Source organism: Monomorium pharaonis, chromosome 7 (genome assembly GCF_013373865.1).
Source record: "Monomorium pharaonis isolate MP-MQ-018 chromosome 7, ASM1337386v2, whole genome shotgun sequence".
Taxonomy (NCBI): Eukaryota; Metazoa; Arthropoda; class Insecta; order Hymenoptera; family Formicidae; genus Monomorium; species Monomorium pharaonis.
This window is the reverse complement of record NC_050473.1, coordinates 21,746,113-21,772,084: the sequence shown is the minus strand read 5'-3', so window position 1 is coordinate 21,772,084 and position 25,972 is coordinate 21,746,113. Positions and strand designations below refer to the sequence as shown.

Sequence of the window (25,972 nt, the reverse complement as noted above, 5' to 3'; positions counted from 1 at the left end):
CTGTTCGGCAGCAGCTTAAATAGTGTTGCGGATTTAATTATTAGTGGGGGCATCGGGCTCTCCGCATGACCATATATGGTTATTCCCGCGCGCATCCGGCGCGCGGAAAATATTTGCGAGCTTAGCAACAATTGCCAAAATGCAGGTATGCATTTCCGGTGGCATGATTGTTGCTAAGCTGGCTTCGCTAATTCTTTAAGGTGGCTGGTGCGTTGCCCAGTGCGATGACCGGCCGGCAGCGCACGAGGCATATGTCACCTGACACCTTATGATAGCGAGCCTTCCTCGGCGAGCTAAATAATAATTTGAATACTTTACTTGTAATATAATTTTATTGGTTGTGTTCCGCTCACAACATCCCTCCCCCGTAAAAAAAACAAAAACGGAGGTACGAAGTTTTTGTATATTTAATTAAAAACGCGTGCTATTGCTACGCTTTAAAATAGATCTGGGAATTGTATATTCTGCATCTATGTCTAATGTGACTCGCTTCTTATGGCTGTTTCTTTTTTTCTTTTTTATTACAACAACAGTTATTATTATTGCTAGTATTATTATAATCACTGTTCCGCTGGTAGCCGTTGGATAGATAAAGTGTGGTGACTGAAAAACTGTATTCGGTTGTTCATTCAATTTTTTGTCCATTTCGATAATTTGTTTGTTTAATTCCTCTAACTTTGAGGAATGTAGGACAATGTTTTGTAATTTTATCGGTTGCACTGCATTTATGTTTAGCTTTGTTTCGTTCTTTAGTATAGAAATATTGTACTGTGGTAAAAATGTTTCTATTTCTGTACTGTGTGATAACTTAGGAAACTTTATTATCGTGTCTTCCGTCATTAATTTGCAGTTGTTCTTCAATGTTATTTTACCCGTTTTTTCAATCACTTCCTTACTGTCCGTGGTCTTTACAGTAAAATGTTACAGTTTGTTTTTCCTGTACGGAATATAGCCATGAGTGCGAGTCGCCTAAGGTTATCCAAAAACTATGGTTAGACGCTATGTTTTTAATGTTACAATTTTCGTGATACCTATCGGTTTCTAAAAACGTTTTGACTTCACACACGGAGTGTGGATTAATCCTGTTCGCAGGATAATTTCGCTCGCATAGGTAATCTTTATTTATCTTCATACAATTTTGTAAATCGATGCGCGGTAAGGTTATATACGTGTGCTGATCCCCGTCTATCGCTATGGTCGGATACCTGATGTCTATTACAGAGAATGTGTTATTATGTTCTGGCACAGGTAGTGCTATCACATTTAATATTTCGTATTTTGACGTCGATATTAATAGAAAACGCAAAATCGTGTATATATTTACGCTGTCGCAGTATGCGCTTACAAGTGCGAATTGTTCAATAGTTGACCATTCTTCCTGGTTCGCTCTAAATGGAAAGTAGAGTCCTTCCGGGAGTTGAGAGTTCGCGTCTTTAAGCAGTTGTATAATATGGTCTATAGGCGTTAGTCTGGAGTGCATCATACCCCTTTTTAATAGGGTGACGTAATCTAAGACGTCTTCCGCATCGCGAGCTAACTCTGACAGTACGGTGCTAATAATTATAAAATTTGATTGTATGTTGTTTGCGCGTTCGCTTTCTAGTAGTTCTAGCTTGAGATTTTTGGTCGCGTTCGCGAGGAGGTACTCGTTATGTTGTACTGTCTTTTCTGTCTCGTCGATGTGTGCTATAGTTGCCTGTATTATTTTTAGTTGGTTTTTTACTGCGTGCTGTGTTGACTGTTGTGCATCATGTAGTATTGCGAGTTGTTCGTCAATTGTCTTTTTGTCGTTGGCGTCCATTGTACCGAATAGCGATTTGGCTATTGAGTCTCCGATGGCTACTCCGTCGATCAGTCCTCGTTTTTGTACTGTCGGCGTCTTATATGTGTCAGTTATTCGCAGGATTAGTCGATTTGTCCTCTGGTATTCTTTTGTGATGACAGCATTAAAACTATCGCATATAGCCTTATTCATTACCGCGACGATTCTACATAAGTTGTCAGTTTTTTGTACATATTTTTCAATTTGCGTCAGTCTTTTTGATAAAGACGCGGTGTTTATCTTAATTATTAGTTTCCATTGCAATTCTATTGGTCGGAGTCTACCTATTTTCTCATAGTAGATCCCCGGATGATGGGTGAATTTTTCCACTTAATACAGCGTGTCGCTTCCTTGAGCTGCTGTTGCCAGGTAGATACATATGAGAAGTCCCCTGCAAGGTGGTTTATTATTACTACCTTGCATCTTATTAATCAGCATTATTTTATCTCGTCGACGTGCTCTTCTTTAATTGTGCGTGAGAAAGGTGTAATGTTTATCTATCTCAGCTAATGTTGCCTTTGGGTCGACTGTCTTGGACTGTTCTGAGATTAGTCTTGTCCGAGCTGTCGTACGAGATATATATGTTTTATTTCTTACGGTCCGCGAGAAAGAGAGAAAAAAAAATGCAATTGTTAGTGCCGCCGTCGCTACCCCCGTCGCCTAATCCGGGGGTTATTGCCCTGAGTGACGAGTCTCCGGACGAAGGTGAAATTGTCGGGGTCTTCAAAGACCAGGTCGAAGACGCGGCGGAGTACGAGGACTCCAAGGAGGAGCAGAACAATGCGTCCTCCGAGAGAAATAGTTCTGACGAGGATGTAGCCCCCGATTCCGAGGATGAGGATGTAGCCCCCGATTCCGAGGATGAGCCGTACGTCTTCCTTCCTTCCCCTGGTTTAGTAGACCGTCTCCTTGAGAATCTCGGAGTGTCCGACTCCGGGGAGGAGTGGGACCGAGGCTTCGGTGCCCTGGAGGAACGTTTTTCCTCGAATGAAAACTCGGAGGAGGGGAGGGGGAACAGGGGGTTAGAAGAGTAAACATTAGACCTTCCTCCCCCTCTTTAATTTTTTAGTGTATAGTTCGTAAGTTATAATTTAAGTGTAGTGTTGGTTCCTCCTCCTCTTTAGTTAGTTCCCCCTTTTTTGTGTGCCATTATTTTGCGTGCCGGATGGATTACTTAGGCGGTTTTCAACCTGGTGAGTCTATTTTTATTTATTATTGTTTGTAATTCTTGCGTTATGAATGTGTGTATATATTATTATTTCTACTCTCTCTCTTTTTTATTTTCGCGTTATCCCTCAATAAACGGTTTAATGCGATTTACGTGTACGCAAACTGTCCGTCTTCCCCTTTTTACCGTATAGTTAACGTGCGAACGTCTTTCGGTAACTGTATAAGGTCCGGTCCATTGCGCGTCTAATTTTTTAGAACGCCCTCGGCGAAGCGTTTTGTCGAAAAGTAGAATTTTATCGCCAATTTTATAATTAGTTTCCTTTACGGATCGGTCGTAATAATCCTTCGACTTTTGTTTTTCATCCCTTATGTTATCTTTGGCGATACTATTAGTGGCACGTAATCTCTCCCGTAACTCGAGCGCATAGTCATCGTAGCTGTACGTCCTTTTAGGCGGCTTGGCTAGCGCTGTTGGTAATTCGGGGGGATGCCCGTAAATTAATTCAAAGAAAGTATACCCTGTTGCGGTGTGAGGGGTGGTATTATAGGTGTAGTTAGCATACGGAATCCACTCGTCCCAGTCCGTCTGATTCTTATTAATAAAATGCTTTAGATACTCGGCTAAGGTTCGATGCGATCGTTCTAATACGCCGTTGCTTTCAGGGTGATAAGCTGTCGTCTATATCTTCTTAATTTTGAGCAGTTTGCAAGTATTCTTAAATACTTCGCTCATAAAATTAGTTCCCTGATCTGTTAAGATGCATTCCGGAATTTCATATTCTAGAACGATTTTCGTCACAAATGCCTTACTTACGGTATTCGCTTCTTGGTTAGGAAGGGGCATAACCTTACTAAATTTTGTTAGGTGGTCCTAAAATGTCAGCAGGTACCGATTTTCGTTGTTTGTTAAAGTTAACGGTCCGACGATATCCAGCGCGCATTTTTCAAATGGTCTGCTTGGTGTATCGGTGATAACTAGCGGTGCTTTAATTCTGCGAAAGAGTTTGTTCTTCTGGCAGAGCTCGCATTTCTTTATGTATCTCTCTACGTCGGCTGTTAATCCATGCCAGTTGTGTTTTAGACGTATTCTTCTTATCGTTCGCTCGATTCCCTGATGTCCTCCTGTCGGGGCATCGTGGTATTCATATAGAATTTGTTTCTTTTCTTCTTCAGTATACTCCTGTATACTTTCATTATTTTTTATCGGCGTGCTTAATTGTGTGTGTACACTGTCTTCTTCGAGCGCGAGGATCTTATCAGAGTCTTCCGTAACGTGAGCCTCCCGCTTCACGTTTCGACTCAGGTCGGCGTTCGCGTTCACTCGACCGGCTTTGTGTATGATCTCATAGTCATACTCTTCTAATTTTAGTCGCCACCGAATCAGTCGCGATCCGGGGTCATTTACACTAAATAACCATGTAAATGGCTTATGGTCTGTCACTATCTTAAATTTTACGCCGTACACATATGGGCGGAAATGCTTGACAGCCCACACGATTGTTAGCAGCTCCTTTTCGGTAGTGCTATAATTTTGCTCCGCGCGATTTAATACTCGGCTTGCGTAAGCAATAGGACGGTCGTTACCTACCGGTCCCTGTGACAGGACTGCTCCGATTGCATAGTCGGAAGCATCCGTGGTCACGTTGAATTCCTTGGTGAAGTCCGGATATTGTAGCACGGATGCCGTCATCAATTTTTCCTTCAATGTATCGAACGCTATCTGCTGTTCGGTAGTCCAGACAAATTTTTCAGTTTTCTTAGTTAGCTTCGTCATTGGCTTAGCAATTTTAGAAAAGTCGCCGATAAATTTTCGATAGTAACCTGCAAGTTCGATGAAGGATTGAATATCCTTGACCTTGCGTGGTTCTAGAAAATTTTTGATTGCCTGTAATTTTCCGGGATCGGGTGCTATCCCGTCCTCAGAAATAATATGGCCGAGGTAATTCACCTCTTTTCGTAGAAACTCGCACTTATCGGGTTGTAGCTTTAGATTAGCTTCCCGTAGGCGTAGTAGCACTTCTTCTAAGCGCTTGTTATGTTCCTTTAGACTTGAGCCGTATATGACAATGTCATCTAAATATACGAGGCATCTAAGTCCTTGCATTCCAGTAAGCACAGAATTCATTAGCCTCTGGAATGTGGCTGGCGCGTTTTTAAGTCCGAACGGCATCCGATTGTACTTGTAGTGTCCATACGGTGTCGAGAATGCGATTTTCGGTTTATCATGCTCCGCCATGGGTATCTGGTGGTATCCCAACGCTAGATCTAGCGTCGTAAAATATTTAGCATTTCCTAACTGGTCCAATATTTCATCAATATTTGGCAGTGGAAATAAGTCGCCAATAGTCAAATCATTCAACTTTCGAAAGTCAATTACTATTCGAAGTCGTGATTTTCCAGTCGAGTCAGCTTTCTTCGGCACAACTAACAGGGGTGCGTTCCACTGGCTCGTACTAGTGCGGATAATGCTATTTTTCAGCATTTCCTTTATTTGTGTACTCACTTCCTCCTTATGTTTGGCGGGGAGGCGATACGCTCGCACGTTCACAGGCGCGGCGTCGGCTCGCGTGCTGATCTCGTGTTTCACCGTCGAGGTATACGTTAGAGGTTCTCCGTTCAAATGAAATATATCCTGATATTCGTTGCATATCCGATTGATATCCTTTCGTTCCTCAGGATTGAGATGCTGTGTGCGTAATAGTTGTCATATGCGTTCTCCGCGGGGAAGCTTTGTCTCGCAGTCCGTTTTGGAGATCACGACATAGACTTGTTGCATGACATCTTCTTCGATATCTTCCACGGTAACGATCGGTGTGGTGATTTCCACTGGTTTATCCGTGGTGTTAATTATGCTTATAAAACACATAAAATTTTTTGGCTCTACCATGCATCTGCCAATATAGATGCCGGGCGAATATTTCCTTGGCTCAGATTACTCCGGTTTTGTTTCGGTTCGTTACTGCACGAACGATGGTTTCGCTGCGCGGTTTTAAAATAATTTTATTATACGGGTTAAGTCGCAGGGTAACATCTTCTATAGTCACTGTCTTATTTTTATAGTCGCATGATACATGCTGTTTGCGCAGGAAATCGAGGCCGATTATCCCCTCGTATTCCATAGGGAAATCGTCTTTCACCACGTATATGGCGTGTTTAATCTCTCGCTCGCCTATCTTGATAGTGGCTTGCATCTTTCCTATAGTATGCACTCGGTGGCCAGTTATTCTTACCAATGATACTTCTTCGGGATAAATTCTTGTTTTTCCCTTTAGGTTCTTTACCTTTATTAACGATATCGTTGCGCCTGAATCGAACAACATGTCGATTTTACCAGTGCGTGTTTCTTTGATTTGGAGCGTAATTAGGTCAAGACCGTCGCATCGTGTGCCGTCTCGTCTTACGTGTGTCACTTGATACGCTCGAGCGCGCGTACTCTGCGTGCGGCTCGTCGCTCCTTCTTCCTCGCTACTGTGCTCGGAGTCAGAGTTCCTTTTCTGCGTTATCGCTTTCTTTCTTGCTCCCGTTATCTCGGCGGTTTGCATCTTTCCTTGCGCGTTCGGCACCTTTGACTTAGGCCGTCCGTGGAGATTCCAACACTCGTTGCGAGTGTGTCCGCGCTTTTTGCAATGGTTGCAATGCTTGTCGATTGCATTTATGCGTTTGTCGGGTTGCGGCAGGGCGTATCGATTACTGCTCCTGTTATTCCGGCAATCCTTACTGTAGTGGCCATATTGGCCGCAATTTCGGCAACGGGCATCGGACTTGTCGTAGTGCCTCGGCGAGTCGGGTGTCCGTCTCGTGTTACTCACGGCGGGACCCTTGATTCTTTCCTCTGCTCTTGCGACTGCTATCGCGTCCTGTAGCGTAACGTATCCGCGCGATCGGACTACCGCCTTTGTATCTTCGCGTAGCCCTATTTGGTAATTTTCCAATGTTTGCTGCTGCAGCATTTCTAAAATGATGCGCTTATGCTCGGCCGTGTATTGGTGTCGACCTTCAATCATCGACTCGTACAGGTCTATCATGAGCTTATCTGTACGCAGTCCGTAAGCTCGAGCGCTTTCTCCTGGCTTTTGCTTCAGGGTATTGAAATCGAGCTGTAAATGTGTTGTGCTTCGTTTACTTGCATAACACGATTCTAATTCCGTTTTTAATTGCACGAAATCGCTTATCTTTCGTGTCTGAAAGTCTAACATGGCGCGTCTTTTCAGTTTGGTACACAATATCGCTCCTAGTAAGGATACTTCATCCGACGAATCTATGTTCTCGATCGCGTAAGTCATGGCACTCAAAAATTCCTGCAATTTACTCGCGTTGCCGTCGAACTCAGGTATCATTCCGCAAACTTTTTTTAGTGACAATATTCCGCGACCTCTTTGTCGGCGCACGTCGTCGTCCGGGTATTCGAACGCGGTTTCACGCCGGCTATATTGCGTTTGTCAAGGCGCGTGCGTACATAGTGTTCGCGAATTTGTTTCTCGCACCTCGTTGACTTCGGTGGTTAGTCTCCGGACCTCGTGCATCATTGCGCGCAAAGCTTCCCGTATTTCCTGCACATCGTCTCTTTGAGTAGCAGTGCGAGTCTTGGCGCATTAGCACTTAGTTCTTGGTGCAGGTTCTGTAGTTCCTGTTCTGCACCGGCGATGAATTGTAGGGTTTCTGCTTGTTCGTCGTTAGGCATCGCGTTTGTTTGAAAAAAGTCAGCTGGGTCGAAAATGTCGGACTCGTATGACGTGAGTGAGAACTCGCCTCGTGACGAAACGCGACTAGGGGTGCGACTCTCGTACGGTCTTGTTCGTCGTTCTACACGGTGTTGCCGTGTCGCGTTGAATTCGTTTTGAAACAAACTCGCGTCGAGGTTCGCGAATTCGCTATGCAAGTCATTTGCTATAGCAGCGTCGTTGTTTTTCGACATTCACGCCTATTCTATGCTCACGATAACCGCTATTTGATTACCGGGGGATCAGCACGTTTTTACTATTAGTAGGGCTTATCGCTTTGCCCTTCGTATTTCGCTTTGTACAATATTATTTCGACTTACAGTAACGCTGCGCTTCGCTCCATGTTGTCAGCTGTGTATTGCGGTAGGTCGGTACTCCGGTGTCGCTGATTACGCTGCGTCGAGTGTTGAGCCGTGGCTGAGTTCTGCTCGGCGGGCTCGTCCAGGCAGCTGGTCCTCGAGGTCGTTCAGCTGCTCTCGGCTCGTGACATAGGTCCCTTGGCCTTATAGGTAGTTCCTCGTTGGAGTTGTTTGCCTTCCTTCCTGGCAGTCAATCCCACCGCTGCCACCAATTTTGTTTCCTTGCGGTATAACAAAATATTTTTGCCGTACCTTGCGGTGCGACAAAAGATCTTTCGGGATTCGTTGCTGCCCAAGGAATAGGAACTCGCGGAAAGGGGCGGCTTTTGTAGGCAGGGTCCTCAAATCACTCACTCACTCATTCTAAGTTAATTTGATATAAAAGATTTATTTCACTGTGGTTGTACATTGGTTGCAGTCGGCGAAGGTGCCGCGTCGTATTACACTTGATTAGATACGGCGCGTGACTCGGAGTTAACGCGTCGTATCTGTTCGCTTGAGATTTGCTTGCGGTAAGTCCCAAACTCGTACTTCACTCGTGCGGGCCGTACGTATCGGCTTGATTTCTAATCACTAATCCCGCTAGCCGCTGTTCAACAGCAGCTTAAATAGTGTTGCGGATTTAATTATTAGTGGGGGCATCGGGCCCTCCGCATGACCATATATGGTCATTCCCGCGCGCATCCGGCGCGCGGAAAATATTTGCGAGCTTAGCAACAATTGCCAAAATGCATTTCCGGTGGCATGATTGTTGCTAAGCTGGCTTCGCTAATTCTTTAAGGTGGCTGGTACGTTGCCCAGTGCGATGACCGGCCGGCAGCGCACGAGGCATATGTCACCTAACACCTTATGCGAGCCTTCCTCGGCGAGCTAAATGATAATTTGAATACTTTATTTGTAATATAATTTTATTGGTTGTGTTCCGCTCACAACAAACGCAACTTCTAGCCTATAGCACGAGATTATCATCTCGTTTTGCCAATAATTGAGAATAATGGAATCTATATATTATTATATGTGGATGGATTCGATTTTTAATACTCTTTAATTTTTGTCCTTACAAAATTTTCAAAATGTTGAAAAAAGGGGGTGAGATAAATTAAAAATTGAAATTTTTGAAAAATGTAAATATACTATTGTAAAGAGTATAAAATGCCATAAAAATTTTACCTTTTGTAATATATTAACGTAAAGAAATGTATTATATTATCGTAGAATTTATCTTTTCGTAATAAACTGTTGCCGTTATATACATAACTGTCTGTCTCGTCACTCAACCAGTCCGTCACCCGAATCCTGAATCTCGCTGCTGAATCCGAAGCCAATCACGTTCAAAATTCACGATTACATCCTTTAAACCGTATGTTTTTTATTACAGTAGACTCTCGATAATTGGCCGAAAACGAGATTATAGGAAAGGAAAATTCTCGGAAGTCGTATTACCGCGCTCTCCCGCGCGTACACGATGCGCAGTCATCTGCGTCAAGTCTGTAATGTCATGCCAGTGCAAAAGTTACACCCTAACCTATCATATCAAATTTCTGTAAGATACTGTAGCTTTGATATTTCCTTTTTTTATAATTTTCTTTGTTTTTATTTAATATTTTTATAATTAAGCACTACATAACTAATAATCACAGTTGTAAACGCGTTGTTGATTTTGATAACGTCGCGAGAACATAAGCAAAAGTAACCTAAACACGTACAGAAAGGAGTGTTAACGCTAGACAATGCTGAGTCGCAGGCAACGCGCGGCGCTTAGTGGCGTAGTGGGAAAACATAGGAAAGCCGCGTTCATGTGTGTAAAAGTACGTATGAAGAAGTGTGGCGCATTATCGTACGGCCAATTATAAAGAGTCTACTGCATTTTTCATAAAATTTCGTTTTTACGTGAGGTCGCTGATTACGAATCTGGAGTCAAAATTTGAAATTTAATTTTTAAAATTAAAAATGACGGTCCTAATAGATAGACAAAATTAATAAATAGGCCAATTTATTTCAATTTGAGTATCTGGTAGGTTTTAAGATCGTTGATTACAAATCCAAAATCGAAATTAAAAAATTAAAAATAGCAGACCCAATATAGCGAAAAAAGTTTCTAAAAAGTTGTTGGATTCATTTATAACTAGATATTTAAATTTGGGGGTATTTGAGTATTTGGATTCTTTTTCAAAGTAGATTTGTAAAATCTGCAAATTTTCTTTGTGTATCACTCAGAATAAAAACTGTTTTTCTTCCTTTCATACAAATAACATTTTAAAACAATAACTTTGCAATATTACAGTACTAATTTGTTCAATCTACAACTTTTTACTTCGGATTCGTAATTAGCAATCACTAAAACCTTCAAATACTCAAATTCAAATAAATTAGCTCTTCTTTTCAAAAACTTTCATCGCTGTATTGGATCCATTATTCTAAATCTTTTTATTTCGAGTTCAAATTCATAATCGGCGACTTTAAAACTCGCAGATACCCAAATTGAAATAAATTAGACCAATTTTCAAAAGCTTAATCCATCAAATTAGGTCCGCCATTGTAATTCTTTAAATTTGGATTCCAGATTCATAATTAACAACAATACAAACAATTATAAAGGGCTCGTTAATGCTAAGCAAAAATAATATGATAAACAGGTCAACATATCAAACCAAGACTAATTTTCTTAATACATTATAATTTATTATCTAAATATTATATAATTATAAACGCGACTAATAACACTAGTGTTAAAAGATGTTCAATTTCAAAATTACATGTAATAACGTTTCGACTATACTTAGTCCTCTTCAGTCATAATAAATTACCAATAAATATGAACTTAAACATTAATTAAATAATGGACACGAAAATATAATTAAACAGTTAAAAATGATGACCATAAAACAGCGCACTTCGTATCAAAATGTGTCATAATAAATAAAAACGTGAACCAATAAATAATACAATTAAATAAATAATAAAATGAAAAACAATAAAATTTTTTCGTAAGTCGGCTTTCATATTAAAATAAATCTATAAGATCAAAGACAATGAAAAACGTTATGAATAACATAAACTGATATGCGTATTGTAGAAAACTGTAAGATTATATACGTTGATCCCAGAGGTTAAGACACAATATTAAAACGAGCAACAACACACAGAGTATTTGACAAAGCGCTAAAAACTAGTGTAACGTTCGGTAGTCAGAGACAGAATCTTTATAATTAACAATCCTAAAATCCAGATACTCAAATTGAAATAAATTAGCTCATTACTCATTAAATTCATCCACCATAATTGCCGTATTAACTTTTGAATTTTTTAAAAATTCTGACTCCAGACTTGGATTCAGCGACCTCAAAAACCCATGTATACAAAACTCCATAGAAACGCATGTAAAAAAAAATAAGGACTGTCCCGATTGCGCATATAAGCAATTGGATACAGTAGTATTTCCTGATTAGACACAGTCCCGATTAAACACGAACTCGATTGGACACAGACCCGATTGGACACGGGCTCGATTGCACACCGTCCCGATCGGACACAGTCCTGATTGGACACGGATTCAATTGGACACGGACCCGATTGGACACGGACTCGATTGCACACCGACCCGATTGCACACGGACCCGATTGCACACGGACCCGATTGCGCACGGAACTGTCCCAATTGCGCACATAAGCGATTGGACATAGTAGTATTTCCCGATTAGACACAGTCCCGATTGAACACGGACTCGATTAGACACAGTCTTGATTGCACACCATCCCGATTGGACACAGTCCCAATTGGACACGGACTCGATTAGACACAGACCCGATTGGACACAAACCCGATTGGACACAGTCTCGATTGCACACCATCCCGATTAGACACGGACTCGATTAGACACAATCTCGATTGCACACTATCTCAATTGGACACAGTTCCGATTGAACACGGACTCGATTGCACACGGACCCGATGGCGCACCGACCCGATTGCACGCGACCCGTTTGCACACGGACCCAATTGCACACGGATCCGATTGTGCACCGACCCGTTTGCACACGTACCCAATTGCGCACCAACCCGTTTACACACGACGATTCCACATTGCAGATAGTACATGGGTTAGCGACTTGAACAAGGTGGGTGCGGGAGAGGGGGACAAAGCCACCCTTGCACTCCCCCCCCGTGCGTGCGTGCGTGCGTGCGTGCGTGTGTGTGTGTGTGTACAAAGCATTTTCTGCACCACATGGGTTTGCGACTATAAAATATGTATAAGAAAGAAAAATATTTATAATAAATATTTTGTACATATTTTTGTCTGAGTTTGCTAGGTATAAAAAAATTATGATAAATATTTATACTATTATAATCAAAAAATATATAAAATATTTCGAGTTTATATATCATAAATATCTTTCAGTACTTTTAAAAATAATTTATATATTGTTAATCACTTTTTTATTATTTCTAAATGGTTTATGAAAAATGATTATATAACTTTTAAAAAATATTAAAAAAAAATAAATTTTTTAAATATTTATAAAAATTTATGCTAAATTTTCTGTGCTATCTAGGTTGTTTTTGCATTATTCTGCGACGCGGAAGCGTATCGTGTGCAATCGGGTCCGTGTGCAAACGGGTCGGTGTGGAAACGGGTTGGTGCGCAATCGGGTCCGTGTGCAAACGGGTCGATGCGCAATCGAGTTCGTGTGCAATCGGATCCGTGTCCAATCAGGTTCATGTCCACTCAAGTCTATGTCTAATCAGGTCCGTGTCCAATCGGGACTGTGTCCCATCGGAACAGTGTGCAATCGGAACTGCGTCCAATCGGGAAATACTACTGTGTCCAATAGCTTATGTGTGCAATCGGGCCTCGCTCAAAAAAATGTATGATTAGGATTACTAGTCAACAATTTCTACTATTTTATATTTACTGCCTTATAACTTTATAAATTTATGTTTATTAATATATACTAATAAATAAATTCATAAACTGATAATAGTTTGTGCATAAAACAGTTTTCGAAAAAGAATTTATGGAGAAATTTGGAAAAAATATAGAAAAATTGACTATTGGCGCATCTTTTTGGTTGCTATATTAAATCCGCCATATTAAAAATTGTATATTTAATCAAATAATAAACTGCAAATATCAATCCCATTATTTTCAATGATAATAAGCTGTTAATTATTTGAAATTTATAAATTATTCTGGAAAAAGTACAATTCATAAATTTTTGCGATTTAACCGGCATTTTTCAATAAAAATAATAATTTTAACAAAAGGTATAGCGAAATAAGCAGGTGAAATCTGCCCCCGCACTAATCGAGCTCAAATTGATATCATTAGTTGGCACCCTTGAGATGTAAAACTTCACCAAAAATTAGTTACAAAATTGCATTTTTTGAGGAGTTATGGAGAAGAAAAAAAATTAAGAAAGTGGTTTTTTTTCGAAAATAGACCGATTTTAATGAAAAAAATATATGTTGTGAGCATCGTTTAGACAAGTTTAAAAAAATTTTAAATAATTTTTGTGATTAAAAAAACCCAATAAAAAAATTTTTGAATTCTTTATGAATTTTTTGGAGGGTGATAGTTCTGAGATATTACTTTTATATTATCACAAAAACATCTTTAGATTTTCTTCTTTAACACGTTTTTTTTTTAAACCAATCGGAGTGGTGAAACATGGTTAAAAATAATAATTTATATCGCGCCGTTGTGCCGCGCCGCGCCGGCTGGGTGACTGCGCCGCGGCGCAAGGCGATTGTTGTCATGTTGCAGTTACTAATTGCAGTGTTGCAATGTTTAGTTGCCAAGAAGAATTATGATATAATAATATCAAATATAATAACACATATATAATATTTCCAGGACGTCTGCAGTAAGCCTATAAAACTTATCGTTTCGGCAGTTTATTACAAAAAAATTGTAGTACGTTTTTAAATTTTACATGTTCGGGGTAGCTTTTTTAAAGTGAGTCCCCTGGCCTCTCACATTATCCATCATCGGGGTGCTTTTTTAATGTGAGTCCACTTGCCAAAAAAATAATGTAAAAAGCAAAGGGATTCACGTTAAAAAAAGCACCCCGGTGATAAATAATATGAGAGGCGAGGAGACTCACTTTAAAAAAACACCCCGATAATAGATAATGTGAGAGGCGAAGAAACTCACAATAAAAAAGCACACCGATGATAAATAATGTGAGAGGCAAGGAGACTCACTTTAAAAAAGCACCCCGATGATAGATAATGTGAGAGGCGAGGGAACTCACATTAAAAAAGCACACCGATGATAAATAATGTGAGAGGCAAGGAGACTCACTTTAAAAAAGCACTCCGATGATAAATAATGTGAGAGGCGTAGGAACTAACATTAAAAAAGTACACCGATGATAAATAATGTGAGAGGCGAGGGAACTCACTTTAAAAAAACACCCCGATGATAGATAATGTGAGAGGCGAGGGAACTCACGTTAAAAAAGCACACCAATGATAAATAATGTGAGAGGCGAGGAGACTCACTTTAAAAAAGTACCCCGATGATAGATAATGCGAGAGGCGAGGGGACTCACTTTAAAAAAGCACACCGATGATAAATAATGTGAGAGGCAAGGGGACTCACTTTAAAAAAGCACCCCGATGATAGATAATGTGAAAGACAAGAGAACTTACATTAAAAAAACACACCGATGATAAATAATGTGAGAAGCAAGGGGACTCACATTAAAAAAGCACCCCGAACATATGGCATTTAAAAACGTACTGCAATCTCCTCGTAATAAACTGCCAAAACGATAAGTTTTATAGGCTAACTGCAGACCTCCTGGAAATATTACGTACGCCGTACGCCGCGGCGCGGTCGCCCAGCCGGCGCGGCACAACGGCGCAGTGTGAATTATTATTTTTAACCATGTTCCACCACTCCGATTAATTTGAAAAAAATACGAGTTAAAGAAGAAAATCTAGAGATGTTTTTGTGAAAATATAAAAGTGGTATCTCAAAACTATCACCCCCCAAAAAAATTCATAAAAAATTCAAAAATTTTTTTATCGAGTTTTTTTTATCACAAAAATTACTTAAAATTTTCTTAAACTTGTCTAAGCGATGATTACAACATATATTTTTTTCATTAAAATCGATCCAACCATTTAAAAAAAAACCACTTTCTTTATTTTCCTTTCCCCCTCCATAACTCCCCCAAAAATGCAATTTTGTAGCTAATTTTTGAGGAAGTTTTACATCTCAAGGGTGCCAACTAATGATATCAATTTGAGCTCGATTAGTGCAGGGGCAGATTTCACCTGCTTATTCCGCTATGCCCTTTAAAAAATATATCCTTAAAGTGTCCACAACTATATTGTGCACCGATGGTTACAAAAAAAGTTGGAGTTTCATACTATTTTAATGAAAAAAATATTGAAAAAAAAATTTTTGCGTTTTTTCGCATTTGTCTACTTAAAAGTCGCTATAACTTTTTTGGACTTTTTTTTACACAAATTTTGACAATAGATTTTAAGAAAGCGCAAAATTTTACGTAAGAAATAATACTTTTTAAATTTTTTATAGATCTTTAATGTTGCAAATAAAATCACTAAAAATTATGTTAAAAATGCGTTGACGTTAATGAATTAAAAACTAGAAAGACCTTGATGGGTCACTTAGTGACCCACCGTGATGCACAGAATTAACGCTAAATAAATAATCTGTCAATAATCCGTGTCACATAAACATCGTGTCACATTACATCGTATCAAAGCAGTTAAAGTATAACACAGTAGTGAAAATAGTGCAAAAATAAAGATTTTTTAATTGTGAGAAGTCCGTCCTCCGCCCTATACTCTCCACATTCTGTCCTGAACTTCTCGCCTTTACCATTTCTTACGCACAACAAAAATAGGGTAATTATTTAGATTAAGGGACACCGCGTCGATGACCTTGACCTTGACGTAAGTTCTCAAGGACATGACTCTGAGTAACTTTTCCTTATAACTTAATCGGCGGTCATTGTTCGTTAAAAAGTTATTAACAAAAAAAGTTAAAGAATATTTATATAGAATAGAACACACACACACACACACACACACGCACACGCACACACATACATACACGCGGAGGAGAGATGCAAAAAAAAACGCGTAAGCGAGGGAGGGGCAAAGCCCCCCCCTGCTGGAATTTTTCCTAACTCTAACCCACCAATTTTATGCCGTTATTTGGTTAATGTGAAACATTAGAAACAAATAGTGTGGAAAGTCGCAAACCTATATGGTAATGTACAAGCGTGGACGTCGTTTACGTTTCATAAATACGGTACATAATATCAGTGCTTTACGTGTGTGTGTGTGTGTGTTGTGTGTGTGTGTTCTATTCTATATAAATATTTTTAAACTTCTTTGTTAATAACTTTTTAACAAACAATAATTAAGTTATAAGGAACAGTTACTCAGGATCATGTCCTTGACAACATATGTCAAGGTTAACATCATCGGCGCTGTGTCCCTTAATCTAAATAATTATCAAAAATAAATGTGTATTTGTGCGGATCATCTATTTCTACTTGTGCGGGTAAACGCATTCGCTTACGGCTCGTGCGTCCATTCCCTGCACCCGGGGACATACGATTTTTCGCACTTATAGCACAAAATCTATTTTGTTACATGTGCGTTAAAAGTGGCCCTTTTCCGCAAGTCGCTAATTGTGCACGGACAGTTTTCTCGCACAAATAACTCATTCTCCCACCAATCAAACGTGTGGAAAAGTCATGTAGGAATCATTTTCACACGATTATTTCCCCAAGCTTGATTATTCTTTCACATTTTTTCCAATTTTTGCTTTTATTCCTACACTCACGTCGTACTACAGGCTCGTCATCACGCAACACACATGTGGTATCTCTCCACGCTTCATTGCTTTCGCGAATTTAACCTTCCCTAATCTGTCAATTCACATTTAAGGACCATATTTTAATGTACAAGTAACAAAAAATATTGTGTGTCTTTGAAGCTATCAAAAATAACAGCTCTAAACATATACACAACCAAAACTTACATGGTTAAGATTTTACATCTCTCAAAAGCTTAATGTTTTAGCAAAAAATTTTTAGTTTTTAAAAACGCATTTTTAAAAAAACTTAAACTTTGAATTTGTTTTTTAGTTTAGTCTCTGCAATATTTTGTTTCTAAATTATAAAATTAAAAATTGGTATTTTTCAATGTTTTTTTACTCAGAAATGTAGCATGATATAACGTCATCAAAGAAAAATTAATTAATAAAATTATTTTTATAATTAATAATAGATATTTGTGTTAAAGCGCAGAAAATCGACAATTTCCCCCAAGTGTGGAAAGTGGACGCATAAGTCGTACGCATGTGTGGAAATAGCCAATTTGCACACATTCTATTTTTTGTTATAAGTGTGTAAGAAATTATAAAGGTAAGAAGTGGTTCAGGATGAAAGATGGAGAGTTTAGAGCAAAGGGCGGGGGTCTGCGGGGCACAATTTAAAAAATTCTTCATTTTTGCAATATTTTCACTACACTGTGCCACTATTTTCACTGCTTTGATACAATGTAATGTAATACAATATTTATGCGACACGGATTACTGACAGGTTATTTATTTAGGATTAAGTTCATTCAAAAGCGACGAAACATCAAAAGTTATCCATAAATGGCGATAAAATGTCGGTAATGGTCAGTAATTTTTGCAAATTTTCAAAAATTACCATATGTGTCATACTTCTTTTCAAGAAGTATCATGCGTGTTGAGAGATGACATGTCTGTGGTACAACGCAAATGTCAGACTAAAAGGGAACGTGTGACAAAGTGATCAATCGTGCGTGATTTAGGGAGAATAACCATGCGGAAATGATTTCTGCGTACGGTTGATCGGTGGGGGAGTCACTTGTGGAAGCCGGTAAAAAGCCACAAATTCAAATAAAAAAGGCAAAAAAGGAAGATAATCTGTCATTTACAGTCAATTAAAAATGTGGAGATATAACTTTGATAATGGCAAACAATAAAACATTTTATATTTAATTTTTCATAAAATATGTGAAAAAATCTCAAATGCACTGAAACTTTTAAGTGGTAGTAAAATTTTTTAAATCTTGGTGTGTGTGTGTGTGTGTGTGTGTGTGTGTGTGTGTGTGTGTGTGTGTGTGTGTGTGTGTGTGTGTTAATCATTATAGTATTATCTTACCATCAGGTTGAATTTGACAAGATGGTTCATTAATGTTTAACAGCAATTCGTTGGTATCAATTCTAAGTCCATCAAACACCGTAATTAATTCACCGACTTTACACAATTGAGAATCGTGCTTGCTCTCGCTCATCAAATCAAATGTCAATTCTAAATTTTCTAATTTTCCATTATAATGTGACAACACTTGAAACAAGTTTATCCGTTTCTCTCCTATTAATGTATCCTTGCGAAATGTGCTATGGTCAAGTAATCGAAAATGCAATTGTGAATACGGCGTGACAAGTATAGTGAATTCCTCGTTCCATTTCGGTTGATACGTGGCTTTTGATACCTCTGTTTTACGAGGACTTTTATCATCGACCGAAAACTCTATATATGGATTAGGCTTCAAAAAAGTTGAACTTCTTAGTATCGCTGCTTCAACTGAAACAATTTTAATAGTTGCACAATTAAAAAATGTAAAAAAAAATTTTTATATATATAATAAATTAAAAATTATTTATTTTTCATTAGTCATATTTTTAAAAAAAAATGCAAGATACTTCACGTGCATTAAATATTTTATGTATTTTTTTAATCGTCAAATTTCATTTTTACAAATTGTAAATGAATACAATCCAATCGAAGTTGAGTGCTCTATTTATGTAACTTAACAATATATTAGGTTGTCTATTCATATATTAGGTTGTCGAAAAAGTCCTGACGCATTTTTGCAACAAATGGCGCTAGTTCATTTGTGGAAGTACTAGAGTCATTCATATCTTCGTTATTGCATTGTCATTTAACAGCTGACAGTTCTAGCTTTATTCTAAAAAAAAATTGCTTAATAAAACTTCCCCAAAAATTAGCTACAAAATTGCATTTTTTTGGAGAGTTATAAAAAGGAAAAGAAAAATAAAAAAAGTGGATTTTTTGAAAATGGTTGGACCGATTTTAATGAAAAAAATATGTTGTAAACATCGTTTAGACAAGTTTAAAAAAATTTTAAGTAATTTTTGTGATAAAAAAAACCCGATAAAAAAATTTTTGAATTCTTTATGAATTTTTGGGGGGGTGATAGTTCTGAGATACCACTTTTATATTTTCACAAAAACATCTCTAGATTTTCTTTTTTAACACGTATTTTTTTCAAATCAATCGGAGTAGTGGAACATGGTTAAAAATAATAATTCACACTGCGCCGCTGCGCCGTGCCGCGCCGCGCCGGTTGGGCGACCGCGCCGCGGCGCACGGCGATTGTTGTCATGTTGAACTTACATACTAGTTACAGTGTTACAATGTTTAGTTGCCAAAAAAAATTATGATATAATAATATAAAATATAATAATACATATAATATTTCCAGGACGTCTGCAGTTAGTCTATAAAACTTATCGTTTCGGCAGTTTATCACGAGGAGATTGCAGTACGTTTTTAAATTCCATATGTTCGGGGTGCTTTTAATGTGAGTCCCCTTGCCTCTCACATTATCTTTTTGGCAAGTGGACTCATATTAAAAAAGCACCCCGATGATAAATAGATAATGTGAGAAGCAAGGGGACTCACATTAAAAGCACCCCAAACATATGGAATTTAAAAACGTACTGCAATCTCCTCGTGATAAACCGCCAAAACGATAAGTTTTAAAGGCTAATTGCAGACGTCCTAAAAATATTATATGTATTATTACATTTTATATTATTATATCATAATTTTTCTTAACCACTAAACATTGCAACACTGCAACTAGTATGTAAATTCAACATGACAACAATCGCCGGTGCAACGCGGCACGGCGGCGCAGTGTAAATTATTATTTTTAACCATGTTCTACCACTCCAATTGATTTGAAAAAAATACGTGTTAGAGAAGAAAATCTAGAGATGTTTTTGTGAAAATATAAAAGTAGTATCTCAGAACTATCACTCTTCAAAAAATTCATAAAAAATTCAAAAATTTTTTTATTGGATTTTTTTTATCACAAAAATTACTTAAAATTTTCTTAAAATTGCCTAAACGATGTTTACAACATATATTTTTTAAATTAAAATCGGTCCAACCATTTTCGAGGGAAAAAAAACTTTTTATTTTTCTTTCCCCTTCTATAACTCCCTAAAAAGTGCAATTTTGTAGCTAATTTTTGGGGAAGTTTTACATCTCAAGGGTGCCAACTAATGATATCAATTTGAGCTCGATTAGTGCGGAGGCAGATTTCACCTGCTTATTCCGCTATGCCCTTTGATATATTTAACATAAAGTATATTGTATTTTTTGTAAAGATATTAATAATTTTAAATTAAGAGACACAGTAGTGCCTACGCGCAGCAAGGTATCACCGCTGCTTCTTTTATGCATGACGCTGTTTGCGAGATTCCGTAGATTATCAAATCTCAATAATGACTAAATTTAATCGATTAATTTTTTAATAAACTTAATAGAGAGCTTAGATTTGATTTGTATGATAAAAGTGTTTTTGTTTCCGCTACGTGACTTATGAGCAAAGATATCGTGATTTAAAGTGTCGCATCAAAAGCAAAAATATTTTAAGAAACATCGTCGTTATCGTCGTCGTCGCGCAGCGTCTGGGACAGATGATAGGAATTTGTACTATTGCTTTTCGCGCAATAGATGACTACGAGTTGAGTATTGACATGAGTATTGACAAAAAGTGCGTGTTCCTGTTCGCGGCGAGTTTTACGGCAACGATGTGACAGTTCGCGGTTAATGACGTAATGACGTGCGTAAGGTTAATGACGAGTTAGTTTTTAGTTTCTGTATGCATATTACATCGTGGAGGAAAATACGACTAAATTTGAAGATTAGTATAAAAAAATTAATTGCTACATCGACTTTGGTATCAAAGTGATGGTCTATTTATTTGCTCTTAAAATATCCTAGTCCCGAATTTGTTACTTAATATTGAACTTTTGTAACTTAATGGTTAAAGTGGAGGTGCTGACACGCACACGATAGGAGCAAGAAATTCGAGAATAGAACAAAAAATTAACAGAAAATTAAGCCATATGTTCAAACTTTTTTTAGTGGTGAGAGTGCTAGATTCACTGAGGTAAAAACGTATCAGTCAAAGTTTGTAGAATATTAGAAAAAAAAGATGATGATAATCTAGACTTGACCTTGAATAATATCAACAAGATCATCTCAATCTCAATTTTTAATTTGATACGGACTTTAAAATTGTCTTTTTTAACCTTCGTATACCCGCTTAAAAAGTGTAACACGTATACCCGCATATGGTCTGTGAGACCGAGATTCCTAAGTCCATTTTAGTATGTTTTTAGTAACGTGTCATCATAAAATTAAATTTACTATTAGTTGAGAGTATGTTAAAACATATCAAACAAAGTTTTATAAATAATATTTACTTTTATTAGCTAATAACAGTCTTTTATTACAGCCATTGGTAAGAAACAATATTCTTATGAACTACGAAAATTTGAACAAAAATATATTTTTTATCATATCAAATTAAAAAAAACTCTAAAATCTTAAAGAACAGTTCGTAAAATAAAAAAAAAACTAAAGTACTTAACATTGCTCAACATAGCAGTCGGAGCATATCATAATAGCATGTTCCATACAAAAATATTTTTTACAAGAAACGCAGTTGTAGCGAGTCTTGCGATTTTTTTTGGCGTTGCAATAATAACAACGACCTATTTTGTTATTATTTGTTGTCACAGTAGATTCGGGACCATCTAATTTGCAAATTTCAGCAAGCCTTTGCCGTATCAGTCTTGGTAGATAACTGTTCACAGCACGTCTCCTCAAATGTGCGTTTATGAGATCATAAGATAAAGCTTCCAAAAAAGACCTACGCTTTATTTTTTTGTTGTTATTGTTTTGCACATATATTATGTACGAATTTATTCCTGTTACATTCATTAAGCTGTAAAATACCACCATGGGCCATCTGTTAGTACCTCTTGCGACATTGTAGGTTTCACACATTTTATCCACCGTATCAACGCCTCCCTTAGTTGCATTGTAGTCCATAATAATGTCTGGTTTTCCAGTTTCTTCATTAATTTTTGCATCATCATGCATACTAGAAACTAGTAGAACATTCTTGTTTTTCTTTGGTATATAGGAAACTAGAGTGCAATTGCTTCGGTGTCCAAATAAGCTTGATTTTTCCTCACGGCCTCTAGACTCGATGAATTGCTTAGGCAGTTCTTTTTTATTTTTTCTAATAGTTCCGATAACGGTCAATCTGTATTCTCTCTGCAGAATATCGATCAAAGGAATACTTGTAAAAAAATTATCACATGTGATATTGCGACCGCTATTACGAATAATATCACTAAGACGTAAAACCAAAGCCTTGGAGGAATTATCCACCGAATAAGGCCCATCAGGCTGCTTTCCAACATATACTTCCATCTTTAGCGTGTAAAAGTGTTTAGCATCTGTCAAAGCGTAGATCTTTATACCATACTTATTAGGTTTAGATGGAATGTATTGCCTAAAACTGCAGTGACCTCTAAACGCTTCCAACTTTTCGTCGATTGTAACAAACTGTGATGGACTGTAATATTTTTTGAATGACGCTACAATCTCCTCAAACAAGTCACGAATTGGAGCCAGTTTATCTATAGAAGCTCGTGCGTCTCGGGAATCTTTATCATCAAACCTTAGACAACATAAAAGTAAGTAAAAACGGTTCCAACTCATAGTCAAACGAAAGATCTCTGGAGAAGAGCCATCAGTCTTGAATAAATCTTTGGCATTCAAACGGCTGTTTCTTCTAACACCAGCAAAATATAAAAGTCCTAGAAAAGCTCGAATTTCAATTTCATCAGTCGGTGTGCAGTCTCTTTCTCTTTCAAACTGAGGTAATATACGTTTTATTTGTTGATTGGTGTACTTTGTAATCGAGTTTATTACATTTTCTGAAAAAAATAAGTTCCATATGTCACCTGGTTCTTTCAAATTTTTAGCTTCGCCTTTTACACCTGGTAACTGAGTCACAATATTCTTAGCACGTCTTCTTACTGTTATTGACGGAACATTTTTATTCCATTTTGTTTGGCTATCTTTGCCAAGGTAGTAATTATTAGAAGTTTGTTGTAACTCCTCCTCACTCTCAGAATTACCTCCTTGCTCTGTATCACTACTTTCTTGCTGCACTTCAATATGATCCTCAAAGTCACTGTCGTTTTCATCCTCATAATTGGAATCAAAGTCACCCTCTTCCAAAAGCCTTCTTATATGTTTCTCGTCCATTTTGAGGTTATATAATGTACCTATAAACAAATTATAAATATAGTATATAATGTAAACCCAATAATAACAAAAAATAATATATAATTATAGGAGGTACTCAAAATATTACTTACCAAAAATTGTGACACCTATACCCGCGTCGGTCTAACAGACCGATCAGTGTCGTGAACGAGTATACGTGTTGTATGCACGAACGATCGTGCCGCACTGAATTGAAGTTGACAATAAATCATGCAGCTAGCAGTGAGCTCGAAGCGCTAGCGTCTTTTGTTAAAAAAAAAAATAAGGCAAAAGTAAATCGTCAGTCTGACAGACCAATGCGCGGGTATACGAAGGTTAAATTATCTTTTTTAAAAAAGTACAAAAAAGCGCTAAGTATGCGCGCGCAAAAATATATTCCTGTACAAAACAACTTAGACTTAAAGATAGACACTACAAAATGAGAGTATTGAGTTTTTTCTCTACAAAAGTAATAATAATATAAAGAAATGCGCCAACGATAAAAATAAATGTTTATACAAAATAGAACATCTACATTATTTTTTTTGGCTAACATTTATAGTTTGGTTTTTTGTTAAGCCCGACTTAGAGATTCATATTGGGGTTGATTGCAAATAAGTATTCTACTACAAAAACTTGGCGCTGCTAATACTAAACACACACATGCGCGCGCACGCATAAACGTACGAACGCATACATATTCAGATCCACGCACAAGAGAAAAAAAAGAGGTGACAAATTATTTGGTTTAGCAGCGCCAACTTTTTGTAGTAAAATATTTATTTGTAATATTTGTAATCAATCCCAATACCAATCTTTCTGATGCGAGCTTAACAAAAAACGAAACTATGAATGCCAGCCAAAAAATAATAATAAAGAAGATGTTAAATTTGGTATAAATATCCATTTTTATAGTTCGCATTTTCTTTATATCATTACTTTTGTAGAAAAATAACATAAAACTCTCTATAAATTTGTATTGTAAAATCTAAGTTTTGTACAAGAATATATTTTTAAGAGCGTTTTTTAAACGCGTATACTCTTTTGTACTACGTAATAAACAATTACATAGCTTCAAAAACTGAAAAAAAAAAGTATTTTTATTCTAAGTCCAAAAACAACGCTACGTATTATTTTTTATGCCAAACAAAATTTTTTTTTTACGTCCACCATATTAGATTCGTTACTTTAAATTTCGAATTTTTAACTTTAAATTTGTAATCAGCAATCCAAAAAAGCATACACACAAAAGGCAAATACAGAATTTTTTTAATTTTTAATCCGCCATTTTGAATTTTGCAATTCTGACTTCGTCATTCGTAATTAGTAATCCTCAAAAAAAATATATAGAGTATTTTTTGTCAACCGGGTCACCCGCCGTTCCTAATTGTACGTAGAAGAACCACCTTGCACACAAATTTAATTACAGGCAAGAACTATCAAAAGCCATATGCGCTTTTGAAAAACTCGATATGGCAAATATAAGAGTGCAAAATGTAAAATAGTTTATAGGTTTACTTCAATTGTTTTCTAAGGGTTTTCGAGGATGCTAATTACGAAACTGCTTATAAGTTCGTCACTGTACGATATGCAATTAAACCCACTTGTCCCGCGATTTATCAATATTTCGACGGAACAGACGCGTTATTGATTATTCAAAATGCGAGTGACGAGCCACACCGAGCGCTTGAGACATTCCGATTAGGTCAGCCAGCGCGTATCAGTGCATAGCAAACGGTCGGAGAACGACCATGAACTTCGACCACTCCCAAAGAATTTCGAAAAATCGCGGCGATCGATTGGTGAGCCGAGAGCATCGCCGGATAGGATAAATAAGCGACCGCGAGTACGCCTTGACTTACTTTTTCAGTAGACGCGGACGCGAGTGTACCTCAAACCTCACAGTGGAGTGTGATTAGTGCGATTAGTAGAGTCTTTTGATCGACGTTGCTAATTTCTAAATCAATAGATTCCTTACGCGTTCTCATTAGAAATTTCGGATCACAAACTCAACGGAACGCGAGCAAGGTGTTTTATACGGGGCTTCGGCTCACACGTGGGACTGTCCCGCGTGCTCGTCTTCATGTGAGACAAAACTTATACGATTATACGCATTCGGGGCTTCGAAATCCACGTGGTACCACGACTCCATTATACGATTTACTCGATCATACAAATTACTCGATTATACGATTCACACAAACTATACAATTTGTAATCTCAACATACGACTATTTATCTGAGGTTTTTATGCCGAAAGGCTTTTCCCCAATATTGAGCCAATAAAGAACTTGGTTCCTTGGCTCAAAAACTCGTTTAGATTCCAACTACGCATCCCTTACACGAAACCACGAGATCTCTCCACGAGGAGCAGTTTCAACGATATACCACTCGTTATCTTTTCGCGATGTTTATATACACCGATTTCTGACTTATTACCGGAGAGGGTATTTCCGCGGTCACTGGCCTTCGGTTAGTGTACTTGCTTAGTC

The 25,972-nt window shown here is 37.7% G+C and overlaps 1 protein-coding gene across 3 annotated transcripts in view; it reads right to left on the bottom strand.

Moving 5' to 3' along the window:
- The window catches only part of LOC105834703 (E3 ubiquitin-protein ligase Su(dx)), a 186,722-nt gene that overhangs the window by 113,512 nt on the left and 47,238 nt on the right, over positions 1-25,972 (bottom strand). For 2 of the 3 annotated variants that reach the window (XM_036290416.1, XM_036290415.1), the window contains exon 3: positions 18,255-18,680. The exons of the other annotated variant lie outside the window; for it this stretch is intronic. In XM_036290416.1, the coding sequence (XP_036146309.1) occupies positions 18,255-18,680 (426 nt within the window). The remainder of the gene's footprint in view (positions 1-18,254; positions 18,681-25,972) is intronic. 3 annotated transcript variants of the gene reach the window in all.